Raw genomic sequence first — 14,339 nt, forward strand, 5'->3', positions numbered from 1 at the left:
CAAGTCGTTTTCAGACGAACTCACCTTCTAACTACGTAGCTAGGATTGGATTCCTCGTGGCTTATGGTGCAATAGAATTCCTATCTTCTACGAAAGAGTCAGAATATATTGTGCTAGAGATTAATACGTAGGTCACATGGAATTATATATTTTTTCCATGTAGATTTTCAGCTAGGTTAAATCCCACCAGGTTTGGTTTTCACGAACCATTATGTCCTCCAATCTTTGAAAAAGAGGTGTGAGCTTTAGATTTGTCTGAGGAGCAATCTTACAGAAACTTAAAGGATGTTGTCAACAGCAATATTACTTTATCATGGCAATTTAATGAGTCCATATTTGCATCATCCACAACAACGGTAGGTATGATTCAGTGCATATAGGGCTGGCAACAAAAATATGTCAGCTCTACCACACACCAACTCAAGCCTCGCTGTGACGCCCATAGGTGGTGCATGTGGTTTCTGTATTTACTGTGCCACAGGGCCTGGCTTACCTAGGAGGGACGTAGCTAAGTGGCTACCTGGTGTACACTGGAGATACTGATGATGGAGACAGACTTGAGCTGCAGGGAGCAGCCATGCACCACTCATAGGCAGTCCACAGTACTGAAGCTGCTGACACCAAGAGTCAGGTTTACTGACATGGGCATGGACTACTCCTTGGGCAGGACAGATATACTGACACAGAGTCACAGATAGGACTGGATTCGGAGACTGGTTTTAGCAGTCCAGATGTATGGAGTACACGTTCAGGCACTGGCCACACAAGGAGCAGGGGACAAGGTACAGGCACTGGTCACACATGGACCAAGGGTGCAGGTTCAGGCACTGGCTGCACACAGACCAGGGGATGAGGTTTAGGCACTGGCCACACATGGACTAGAGGACGAGGTTCAGGCACCGGCTGCAGAAGTATCAGGGGAACAGCTTCAGGCACTGTCCGCACATGGACTGGGGGAGTATATTCGGCCTGGCCACACAAGGACCAGGCAAGCATGTTCAGCCACTGGCCACACAAGGACCAGGCAAGCATGTTTAGACACTGGCCACAAGGACTAGGGGAGCAGTTTCAGACACTGGTCACTCCAGGACCAGAGGTTTGGGTTCAGGACCTAACCACACAAGGACAAGAGGTTCAGGTTCAGGGCCTAGCCACACAAGGACCAGGGGACCTAACAACTCACTAGTTTCACTCAAACTAACTAATAAATCCTTTTTGCTTAGACACTTCCCTATAGAGAGGGTGCCTTCTAAGAACTAGGCACAAGAAGCAGGGGGAAAGCAGGGAAACACGCCACAAGGCCAGGGTGGTGCGTATGGAAGGGGAAAGGAGACCATGCAGGGGCGCCGGCATAGGTGTTACAGTATACTCCTCCTTACATCCCCTCTTCTTAAAGCCCATGAGGACTCTTTGCAGAGAAATTGTGACCCGATTCACGGGCTTCCCCGACATCTCTTCAGAGCCACAATCTTTCATCATCTTCATGACTAAAATGCTTCTTTCCATCAAGCCATACTCAGAGTATGATGAAGCGGGTGTAGTACCAAGAACTTTGCATTGTGAAGTTTCTCTTTCCACGATGAGACCAGCTACCACTCTGGAGGATTCAAGGACCAACTGGAGATTCTCTGCCTGGTTGGTGGATTGCAGAGACTTGGAAGAAGGCACTGCCTTGACGTTCTCTTCATCTGACCACCTAGGAACTGAAGATACTTTCCCTGGGTTGATATTCAGCCTGGTCTACAAGATGACAACCTTGAGGTGGGGAGGTTCCTGGGAATAGATCATTTGAACAATCATAGGGACTGTATGGTGACATCGCCTCCGCTGCCCTTCCTTTAACCCCTTAATGACAGCCAATACGTCTTTTAACTGACCTGAGATATTAGAGAATAGCCTCCCCATACAGGTGACAATCCAGCAGCTGTCAGTTGCGCACTATAGCTGACAACTTGCTGCATCAGCCACGATTAGTGTTTGCACCATCCAAATCTGTGTAACCCCTTAGATGCTGCTGTCAATAGTGACTACATCAGTATAAATGGATAACAGAGTGTGAGGGCTTCCTCTTTATCCAAACTGGTGCCCTCAGATCATGATTGTGTGGTCCTGATGTTTGTCATGGCAATTCATGAGCAAATAGCGGCCCTACAGTCTGTCAGCTCTAGTAATCTGTTCAGAAGTTAGAGGCATTTAGGTGGTAAAAATACACATTTTCATTTCTGTCATGGCACTTTGCATTAATTCCTGTAAAGCACCTGAAGGGTTAATAAACTACCTGACAGCAGTTTTCAATATGTCAGGGGGTGCTGTTTTTAAAATGGTAGCACGTTTGGGGGTTTCCCAATATATGGGATCCCTAAAGTCACTTCAAACATGGATAAGTCCCTAAAAAACAAAATGTTGTAAATTTCCCTGAAAAAAATGAAAAATTGCTGCTACATTTTTAAACCTCCTAAAATGCTAGCAAAATAAAACAACATTTTACAAATGGTGCTGATGTAAAGCCAACATGTGGGAAATGTTATTTATTAATGGTGTGCTGTGGTATGACCATCTGGATTAAAGGGATAATCATTCAAATTTAGAAAATTGCTAATTTTTTTACATTTTTCTCAAATTTTTGATATTTTTTATAAATAAACACAAAACATATTGACCTAAATTTACCATTATCATAAAGTATAATGTGTCACGAAAAAACAGTCTCAAAATCACTGGGATTTGTTGAAGTGTTGCAGAGTTATTACCACATAAAGTGACACTGGTCAGATTTCAAAAATTTGGCTCCGTCACTAAGGGGTTAAAGATGCCAGCATACAGCGAGTCTGTGACAAGCAAACCTGGTGGAGAAGATGGCGACAATGGTGGCTGAACTGGACATTTAGGGGCCAGATATCTCTTGTAAAAGAACTGTCCCCAAGCACTTCTCGGGATCTCCAGACTAGAATGGGCACTTGAGTTCTCAGCTCCGGACGACCTAATGAAAGTGAATGGAATAAACAAGACGGCACATGGAAGGCGATCTTCTCAGTAAGCAATGCTACTATCTGGAGCTCTAGTTGTTCAGAAATGACTTGACCGTTCTTCAGTAGGACTCGCCCTTCACCTGACAACACCCTCACCAAATTCTGGAGCTGTTGGATGGGAATCTGACACTGACTCTCTAGGGTTTGCAGAACTTTCCCATCATACCAAAGCCTCCACTTAACATGGATACAGTCACTATCATACAGGGAGAGGGAAAATGAGTCGCACACCAGGGCGATGGGGATACTCGGTACCGGGTCCAGTCGCGCTTAAAGGGGATGTCACGGTGGCTGTGACCCAGTCTGTGACCCTGGGCACTCAATTAAAAGGGAAATGTCTTTTAAAGGGTTTTGTAATAAAGTTTGTATTCGTGACACCACCTGTGGTCCTCAGTCAGAGGGGACCGACGCTGCTTAAAGGGGTCCTCTGGGATGATGTTACCGCAGCATAGATGGTGACGCTTCCCACAGGTGAAGCGAGGTCCCCAGGGCTCCCAGTGGAGTGGACAAGGATGGTGGGTTGCAGAAGACAGAGGGTTGCAGTCTTTACCTGGTTTACTGATGGTAGCAGGCCATAGTCCAGGGTATCGGCAACAGGTGTAGATGGAGTCCAGGCAGCCTGGAAACAGGTGGAAACCCCCTTGGCAGGTCCGGTTGGGGTCTTCCACTTTGCGATGACTATTAGTCCATTGCTGCCTGTAATGTCCTAACAAGGTCCTAGTTCTCTCCTGTCCTGGGTCAGTACCTGTATGGTGGCACTTAAGCCGTTTCTCTGGGGTCTCTTTATTAGGTGACTCCGGGCTCTGGAATGCTGCTGTACCTCAGGTTTAATGGGGCTGGTTATTTTCAGCTCTCTGCCCTCTGGTTCTGCTGTGGGACTTGCAGTTGCCCACAACCTCGGGCACCCGGTGCCCGGCTTCTGCGCTTCAGCTCTGAGGGCTCAATCACAGCCCTCCTCAAGCTCCTAATCACTCCTCTGCTCTTTCCCTGTCTCTTGTCTGCACCAGACTGTCTAACTCCTCCTCCAGACCAGGATGAAAATTGAGGGAAGCTCCCCTAAAACCGGGTTTAGAGCTCCCCCATTCAGGCCTGGATTCAGAATGTGTGTACAGTTTACCTGCCAAAGGGATCCCTCCTGTCTCCAGGCATGGCATTACCCTCCCCGAGAGGAAGGCAGCACCACTGTGGTACCCAAACTCCTGTCGTGCCACAAATACTCCCACCAAGGGTAGCCTCTCCTACTGGCCCAAGGCTTTGGAGTTTTTTAGACATCACAGGACAAAGAAAGCCAGCTGCTGCTCAGCCTGACAGACACTATTGACTTTCATGGTTTCTATACAGGTAGATGTCTCATGAGGTTGGGGAACAGGTTGTCTCTAGAAGGACAGATGTGACGGTTTCCTCATTTGCTTCACCTGTCTTGTCTGCTCCTGGAAGCTGGGAAGGGAAGTTGTCCCAGAAGATTCTAGGCTTGGCTCATAGAAGACCTTCCGGGAAGCCACCAGGAAGGCCTGCAGGTCTGAGGTCACTGGATCCCCTCTCCCCCCCATAAGGGATGAACCATGCTAGGGCATTTCCTGCTAGGTAGGACATTAGGTATCCCACCTTAGCCTGATTGGAGTGAAAGTGATGGCCCCAAATTTCATAATGCTGCATGCACTGCTGTAGGAGCCCACAGCACTGCTTCAGATTCTCATCGTACCATGGTGGATAAGACACGGCGGGTTCCTTTCCAGGAGGATAAGTTGCATGTAGAGTAGGCACGGCCACAGGAAACACAACTTGGGCTGAAGCGGCAAATGTCAGGGCTTCCAATCAGGCGTCCAGTGTTTGTTTGGAACATTTTTTCCTGTTGCTCACGCTGGCAGAACGACTGTTGGTATAGCTCCGAGTGCAAAGACCAAGGGGATCAGTGGGGTCCATGGCTTAAGTAAACTGCCATGGCCAGCAGGTGGTGCAAATGGTTCGTGGACCCACTGTGCCACAGGGCCAGACTTACCTAGGCGGGGGTGTAGCTAAATGGCTACATGGTGTTCAGTGGGGCTTCTGATGAGGTAGTCAGGCTTGAGTTGATAATTGTAGAAACATATCTCAAGCCTCCAAACATTTTGATACTTGTCATAACAAAGATATTTCTGTACATAGGGTCTATGCCATTGAACAAATATACCGTCTTATCCAGGGTGGTGATAGAGAACATCGACTGAGGGCTCATTCACACGTCAGTTTTTCTTGTATAAGTGCTATACGTTTTATTCACAGACAGCAAACGGACATATGATATACTATGGGGCTGTTCACATGTCCGATTTTTCCCCTGGACCGAGTAGTCTGTGGAAAGTATCAGAGACAAGTCCAATATTGATCGAAGCATCTGCTTAAAATCGGCAATGCAAGTCAATGGGTCCGTGAAAAAATCAAGACATGAGGTCCGATTTTCACCGACTGTCAGAATGGAGAAGGTTCAGAAATTGTTCTTTTTTTTTTTTTTTCTTCACGTGAAAAAAAAAATGATCGCACATGGACCACACTCTAATCAAACCTTCATCAAACTCTGATTAGAATAATCGGTCCTTTTTTCTCTTACATGGAAAAATCGGACGTCTGAATGGGCCCTGAGGAATAGAGAGGCATGGTCAATGAAGTCTCGCTCCTGCGCAGTGGAATTGCTGGCTGTTCACTAGAGATTAGTGAGGCGCGCTGACGCAGGGGTGAGACTTTGGGCACTACTTGGATGATGGAGTGATGTCATCCACTTACATACACTTAGAAGAGGTGGCGTTTGGAGGGACCGGGGAGGCGCTGATCACAATGTGCAGACACCGGATCGCAAAATTTACATACAGCGAGGGACAAGTATAAAACACTTTTTCTGAAGTATACAGGGCACGTCTGAGGATATAAAGAGGTTGCAGGAACCCCATTCTTATATCTTAACGGTGATGGGCAGTGATTATAAGCCAAAAAACTGGTGACAGGTTCCCTCTAAATGCTTCCAGCTTTGTGTGAAGAGTTTGCTACTCATTTGTCCTGGCTCCAGTGCCGGGCTTTGCTCCCTCCCATCTCTCTCTTTGCTGATGCTCGCTAAGTTACATGTAATAAGGTGGCAAGCCTGAGAATTAAAGAGGACCTGTCACCATAGCTGACATGTGCCCGGAACAGCCGCGGGTGGAATTGCAATCCACCCACGGCTATTAACCCGTTAAATGCCATTGTCAAACTGTCATTTAACATGCACTCCCGGCAATCGCCCATTGGTGACCCCGTCACGTGATCGGGGGTCACCGATGGGTTGGCATAACAACCAGAGATCTCCTGCATAGCAAGTCAGCAATTCTGCTACATACAGGCAATCTGATCATCATCTGTATGTAGCAGAGCCAATCGGGTTATGGCAGCTTCTGGTCTCCAAAAGTAAAAAAAAAGTATTTTAAAAATATGAAAAAATTATAAAAGTTTAAAGAATTTTTTTTCCCGTCTTCTAGTACACGATATGTTTCGCTCAAAAGTACAACTTGTCCCGCAAAAAAACAAGCCTCACTTGGCCATAGTGACCGAAAAATAAAAAAGTTATGGCTCTGGGAAGGAGGGGAGCGAAAAACAAAAACGCGAAAAAAAAAGGAAATATCTCCGGTCATGAAGGGGTTAATGGCTATGCATTTAGAACGGGAGGTCATAAAACCTCCTGTACCTGGAATATTTGGCGTTACTACATTTTGTAAATAAAGTGTCAATGGTGAAATAAAAAATGTTAATGCAGTGACGAAAAATACAGAAAATAAAACTTCGGCCATGCTATTGCATGTGCTAACAGCAGAGGGCAGCAGAGCACCTACTACTGCAGGTTGGGTCTCCCACAATGCCTCTGGTCACACAGTACATAAGGCAGCTTTTCAGCTGATGTGTCATGTGATTGGCTGACTACCAGCTGGGAAGGGACAATATGCAGCATTTCCTCTTTCTGCCAGTGCATGCCAGGACTCTGCAGAGCGAGCAGCATCCATAGGTGACGACTCAGGGTCTGGGCGCAGCATTCCTCCACGATGGCACGGCTATGTATGTGTTTTGTCCTGGCGTGCATTGCTGTGGTGCCATTGGTGACATCTTCTGGAATAGTAGTCAACCGACTACCATGGAAGATCATGGCGGTAAGTTGTAACACCCCTTAAATGATTACAATGTCAATTTCACTGTCTTTTTAAAAGATTCGTTTTATAAATAAAGTTTATTGAAACGCCATTTGGAAACAAGCGGAACCTGTCCTTGTGGCTACGGTCCCAGAGAACCGCACGATTACTGCAGGGTTAGTATGACAACCGTAGACAATGTCGTTTTCAATAAACTTTATTTATTAAAAAAACAACACATCCCCTTAAGTCATTTGTCGCCATCTTATGCAAAGCTACAGCTCCAAACATGCCCTGGTAAGATCGCCTGGCGAGTCACAGCCTTTTAGCATCGTGGGAGTTATAGTTTTGCGGTGGATGATGTATGCCTTAAAGGGATGTCGGTATCAGGTTTTTACATATGAAAGTAGTGGTATGGCTGTGAGGGAGCTTATCTCCCGATAAAAATGATACCTCTTTTCTAGGGATCCGATGCGCCAGTCCTGAGTAATCCAGTGTAGAAGCCGTATGCAGATCAGGCCGGGAGAGCACTAGGGGCGTGTCACTGAACTTAGAAGTCTCAGCACATTGCCACACCCCCAGCCGGATTTGCATATGGCTTCAATGCTAAATTTCTCATGACTGGCATGTCAGGTCTCTATTAAAAAAGGTATAATTTTTATTGGGATACAACCACCTTCACAGCCATACTGCTACTTCCTGTGACAACAGGTTCCCTTTAAATGTTAAAGGGGTATTCCCGTCTTAGTGATGTGATCGTATAAAGGTAGAATATGTAGTGATTACTGGTGGTTGGGAATAACTCTGAAGTAGTACTGTGTCCCTCCCTTGTCAGGATCATTCAGGGTCTCTGAGATCGAACTCACAGCCATCGTTAAGTGATGGCACATCCTAACGAGGTGCTACCACTAGCTGAGATGGGAATACCTCTTTAACGGGGCTGTCCGGGACTTTAACATGGATTGCCTATCTTTAGGATAGGTCATCAATGTCTGATCAGTGGGGGTGCGAAACCTGTAACCCCCGCTGATCAGCGGTTCCCGTGTCGGGGGCAGTTGGTACTGCTCAGTTACGGTGCTGCACAGAACAGCTCCATCGACGGAATAGTGGCTGCGGACGGTACTGCACATCCACCCCCTATTGATTTGAATGTGCAGTACCCAACTGCGGCCACTATACTGTCGACAGAGCTGGGCGGCAGGGGTTACGGGTGTCACACAGATCAGACATTGATGACCTACCCTAAGTGTAGGCCTCAATGCTAAAGTCCTGGACAATGTCTTTAAGGCTAAGGACATGCATAGTGTTAGCTTTTGGCCAATGATGGGGCCTAAAATCACTGTGGTTTTTAAAGGCAATGTGGTAAAATTTGTGCAGATTTGTTAAGAAACTGACGGTCCACCTGGTTTGGTCACGCTTCAACCATACGACATCAGTACATTTCTACATTCTCGCAGTAGATTAATATATAAGACAGGCCTAGGTGTCTCCATGGTTACAGACTACAAATAAACCCTTGTGTAGTCTGATGTTCCAGCCATACTCACTTCCATCTGTTTCCTACTTATTGTTCACAAATTGCATATATTCGATATTTTTGGAGATAGGGAACAAATGCTAGAGAGTAGGACTGACAGGTCAGACTACACAGGGTCAGTTTGTAGTCTGTTACCATGGAGACATAAAATATTACAGGCAAGAATGCAAATTGTGAAGGGTCCAAGTCCCAGTACGCTTATTGTCACTCCTTCAGAGGGAGGTGATACAATACTATTTCAGTTATTCCACAATTATATGATGTTTTTACAGATCAATGGTTTCTCATGGGCCAATTGTGATGCCGAGACGCTACCTGGTAAAATAAAGTCTCTTACTATTCTGCCCGACCCCTTAATAATTCCCGGGGAGATTACAGTGTGCACCATCCTGAATACCACTGTACCAGTCGAGTCTCCAGCCAGGGTAAGTCCTTACAGCTTCTGGTATATAATATGTCACATATGATTTTTTCCTACTCTAGTCTATGACTGTCACAGGAAATTATGGGCGCAATGTTTCCGTAGAAAAGTAAAAACATTTCAGGACGTTTGGAAGAATTCTGATACGTTCTCTGTCAGTGGTGTGACTTGAAGGTGGTGGTTCTCAGTGCAAAATCTCAAAGAGGGTCCTCAACTATCTCAGGTCTTTAATAGTATTTGTCTTCTCATAAAGGCCATAAGGACCTTTTGGGCAGAACACAATATTACCTGCTACATACAATGACCTGGAGCAGCCACTGTGGTGCCCGTGCTGAGACGCCATTATGGGTCAGAATCTCCGTCCATCTGTGTAAGGCCGGCATCACACTCAGCGTATGTAAATACGGTCCGTTTTTTACGGCCGTAATACGCAGAAAAGTCCCCAAAATAGTGATCCGTATGTCATCCGTAGGCAGGGTGTGTCAGCGTATTTTGCACATGGCATGCTCTGTATGTAATCCGTATGGCATCCGTACTGCGCAGGCTTGCAAAACCGACATCTAATGGATTTATGTGCTCAAATGTTCGTTAAAACATATATATATATATATATATATATATATATATATATATATATATATATATATATATATATATATATATATATACACTCACTGGCCACTTTATTAGGTACACCTGTCCAACTTCTTGTTAACACTTAATTTCTAATCAGCCAATCACATGGCGGCAACTCAGTGCATTTAGGCATGTAGACATGGTCAAGACAATCTCCTGCAGTTCAAACCGAGCATCAGTATGGGGAAGAAAGGTGATTTGAGTGCCTTTGAACGTGGCATGGTTGTTGGTGCCAGAAGGGCTGGTCTGAGTATTTCAGAAACTGCTGATCTACTGGGATTTTCACGCACAACCATCTCTAGGGTTTACAGAGAATGGTCCGAAAAAGAAAAAAAATCCAGTGAGCGGCAGTTCTATGGGCGGAAATGCCTTGTTGATGCCAGAGGTCAGAGGAGAATGGGCAGACTGGTTCGAGCTGATAGAAAGGCAACAGTGACTCAAATCGCCACCCGTTACAACCAAGGTAGGCCTAAGAGCATCTCTGAACGCACAGTGCGTCGAACTTTGAGGCAGATGGGCTACAGCAGCAGAAGACCACACCGGGTACCACTCCTTTCAGCTAAGAACAGGAAACTGAGGCTACAATTTGTACAAGCTCATCGAAATTGGACAGTAGAAGATTGGAAAAACGTTGCTTGGTCTGATGAGTCTCGATTTCTGCTGCGACATTCGGATGGTAGGGTCAGAATTTGGCGTAAACAACATGAAAGCATGGATCCATCCTGCCTTGTATGGAGCATCTTTGGGATGTGCAGCCGACAAATCTGCGGCAACTGTGTGATGCCATCATGTCAATATGGACCAAAATCTCTGAGGAATGCTTCCAGCACCTTGTTGAATCTATGCCACGAAGAATTGAGGCAGTTCTGAAGGCAAAAGGGGGTCCAACCCGTTACTAGCATGGTGTACCTAATAAAGTGGCCGGTGAGTGTATATATATATATATATATATATATATATATATATATATATATATACATACAGTGGGGCGAAAAAGTATTTAGTCAGTCAGCAATAGTGCAAGTTCCACCACTTAAAAAGATGAGAGGCGTCTGTAATTTACATCATAGGTAGACCTCAACTATGGGAGACAAACTGAGAAAAAAAAAATCCAGAAAATCACATTGTCTGTTTTTTTTATCATTTTATTTGCATATTATGGTGGAAAATAAGTATTTGGTCAGAAACAAACAATCAAGATTTCTGGCTCTCACAGAGCTGTAACTTCTTCTTTAAGAGTCTCCTCTTTCCTCCACTCATTACCTGTAGTAATGGCACCTGTTTAAACTTGTTATCAGTATAAAAAGACACCTGTGCACACCCTCAAACAGTCTGACTCCAAACTCCACTATGGTGAAGACCAAAGAGCTGTCAAAGGACACCAGAAACAAAATTGTAGCCCTGCACCAGGCTGGGAAGACTGAATCTGTAATAGCCAACCAGCTTGGAGTGAAGAAATCAACAGTGGGAGCAATAATTAGAAAATGGAAGACATTCAAGACCACTGATAATCTCCCTCGATCTGGGGCTCCACGCAAAATCCCACCCCGTGGGGTCAGAATGATCACAAGAACGGTGAGCAAAAATCCCAGAACCACGCGGGGGGACCTAGTGAATGAACTGCAGAGAGCTGGGACCAATGTAACAAGGCCTACCATAAGGAACACACTACGCCACCATGGACTCAGATCCTGCAGTGCCAGACGTGTCCCACTGCTTAAGCCAGTACATGTCCGGGCCCGTCTGAAGTTTGCTAGAGAGCATTTGGATGATCCAGAGGAGTTTTGGGAGAATGTCCTATGGTCTGATGAAACCAAACTGGAACTGTTTGGTAGAAACACAACTTGTCGTGTTTGGAGGAAAAAGAATACTGAGTTGCATCCATCAAACACCATACCTACTGTAAAGCATGGTGGTGGAAACATCATGCTTTGGGGCTGTTTCTCTGCAAAGGGGCCAGGACGACTGATCCGGGTACATGAAAGAATGAATGGGGCCATGTATCGTGAGATTTTGAGTGCAAACCTCCTTCCATCAGCAAGGGCATTGAAGATGAAACGTGGCTGGGTCTTTCAACATGACAATGATCCAAAGCACACCGCCAGGGCAACGAAGGAGTGGCTTCGTAAGAAGCATTTCAAGGTCCTGGAGTGGCCTAGCCAGTCTCCAGATCTCAACCCTATAGAAAACCTTTGGAGGGAGTTGAAAGTCCGTGTTGCCAAGCGAAAAGCCAAAAACATCACTGCTCTAGAGGAGATCTGCATGGAGGAATGGGCCAACATACCAACAACAGTGTGTGGCAACCTTGTGAAGACTTACAGAAAACGTTTGACCTCTGTCATTGCCAACAAAGCATATATTACAAAGTATTGAGATGAAATTTTGTTTCTGACCAAATACTTATTTTCCACCATAATATGCAAATAAAATGATAAAAAAAAACAGACAATGTGATTTTCTGGATTTTTTTTTCTCAGTTTGTCTCCCGTAGTTGAGGTCTACCTATGATGTAAATTACAGACGCCTCTCATCTTTTTAAGTGGTGGAACTTGCACTATTGCTGACTGACTAAATACTTTTTTGCCCCACTGTATATATATATATATATATATATATATATATATACACTCACCGGCCACTTTATTAGGTACACCATGCTAGTAACGGGTTGGACCCCTTTTGCCTTCAGAACTGCCTCAATTCTTCGTGGCATAGATTCAACAAGGTGCTGGAAGCATTCCTCAGAGATTTTGGTCCATATTCACATGATGGCATCACACAGTTGCCGCAGATTTGTCGGCTGCACATTCCAAAGATGCTCCATACAAGGCAGGATGGATCCATGCTTTCATGTTGTTTATGCCAAATTCTGACCCTACCATCCGAATGTCGCAGCAGAAATCGAGACTCATCAGACCAAGCAACGTTTTTCCAATCTTCTACTGTCCAATTTCGATGAGCTTGTGCAAATTGTAGCCTCAGTTTCCTGTTCTTAGCTGAAAGGAGTGGTACCCGGTGTGGTCTTCTGCTGCTGTAGCCCATCTGCCTCAAAGTTCGACGCACTGTGCGTTCAGAGATGCTCTTAGGCCTACCTTGGTTGTAACGGGTGGCGATTTGAGTCACTGTTGCCTTTCTATCAGCTCGAACCAGTCTGCCCATTCTCCTCTGGCATCAACAAGGCATTTCCGCCCACAGAACTGCCGCTCACTGGATTTTTTTTCTTTTTCGGACCATTCTCTGTAAACCCTAGAGATGGTTGTGCGTGAAAATCCCAGTAGATCAGCAGTTTCTGAAATACTCAGACCAGCCCTTCTGGCACCAACAACCATGCCACGTTCAAAGGCACTCAAATCACCTTTCTTCCCCATACTGATGCTCGGTTTGAACTGCAGGAGATTGTCTTGACCATGTCTACATGCCTAAATGCACTGAGTTGCCGCCATGTGATTGGCTGATTAGAAATTAAGTGTTAACAAGAAGTTGGACAGGTGTACCTAATAAAGTGGCCGGTGAGTGTATATATTCTGTATTTATATTTAATTCAGCGCGATATATGTGAAAAGCCGGTAATTCAATTGCCGGCTTTTCATTTCTCCTTCACAAACCCGACATGATATGAGACATGGTTTACATACAGTAAACCATCTCATATCCCCCTTTTTTTTTGCATATTCCACACTACTAATGTTAGTAGTGTGTATGTGCAAAATTTGGGCACTGTAGCTTGTAAAATAAAGGGTTAAATGGCGGAAAAAATTGGCGTGGGCTCCCGCGCAATTTTCTCCGCCAGAGTGGTAAAGCCAGTGACTGAGGGCAGATATTAACAGCCTAGAGAGGATCCATGGTTATTGGCCCCCCCTGGCTACAAACATCTGCCCCCAGCCACCCCAGAAAAGGCACATCTGGAAGATGCGCCTATTCTGGCACTTGGCCACTCTCTTCCCACTCCCGTGTAGCGGTGGGATATGGGGTAATGAAGGGTTAATGTCACCTTGCTATTGTAAGGTGATATTAAGCCAGATTAATAATGGAGAGGCGTCAATTATGACACCTATCCATTATTAATCCAATACTACTAAATGGTTAATAAAACACACACACATGATTACAAAGTATTTTAATAAAATAAAGACACATGTTGTTGTAATATTTTATTAGACTCTTAATCCACCTGAAGACCCTCGTTCTGTAACAAAGTTAAAAAAACAAACAACAATATTCCATACCTTCCGTTATGTCCCACGATGTAAATCCATCTGAAGGGGTGAAATCATTTTACAGCCAGGAGCTGTGCTAATGCACTCGCTCCTGCCTGTAAAACCCCGGGTACTGAAAGGAAAGCTGGGTGACCTGTAGTTACCTTGAGTTGCGGTGAGGCGCCCTCTGCTGGATGTCCTCATATGAACTTGAGCGTGGGAACTTTTCCAAGGCTCCAGTTCATGAGGACATCCAGCAGAGGGCGCATCACTGCAACTCAATGTAACTACAGATCACCCAGCTTTCCTTTCAGTACCCGGGGTTTACAGGCACGAGCGTGTGCATTAGCACAGCTCCTGGCTGTAAAATGATTTAACCCCTTCAGATGGATT

The 14,339-nt window shown here is 45.3% G+C and overlaps 1 protein-coding gene across 1 annotated transcript in view; it reads left to right on the forward strand.

The window, feature by feature from the left end:
- Positions 1 to 6,904: 6,904 nt before the first annotated feature.
- LOC143776697 (ganglioside GM2 activator-like) overlaps positions 6,905 to 14,339 on the forward strand; it is a 34,619-nt gene continuing 27,184 nt past the window's right edge. The window contains exons 1-2 of the mRNA XM_077266366.1: positions 6,905 to 7,177; positions 8,966 to 9,118. Coding sequence (XP_077122481.1) covers positions 7,073 to 7,177; positions 8,966 to 9,118 — 258 coding nt within the window. The 5' untranslated portion in view covers positions 6,905 to 7,072. The remainder of the gene's footprint in view (positions 7,178 to 8,965; positions 9,119 to 14,339) is intronic.

The sequence above is a fragment of the Ranitomeya variabilis genome, chromosome 5 (genome assembly GCF_051348905.1).
Source record: "Ranitomeya variabilis isolate aRanVar5 chromosome 5, aRanVar5.hap1, whole genome shotgun sequence".
NCBI classification, from domain to species: domain Eukaryota; kingdom Metazoa; phylum Chordata; class Amphibia; order Anura; family Dendrobatidae; genus Ranitomeya; species Ranitomeya variabilis.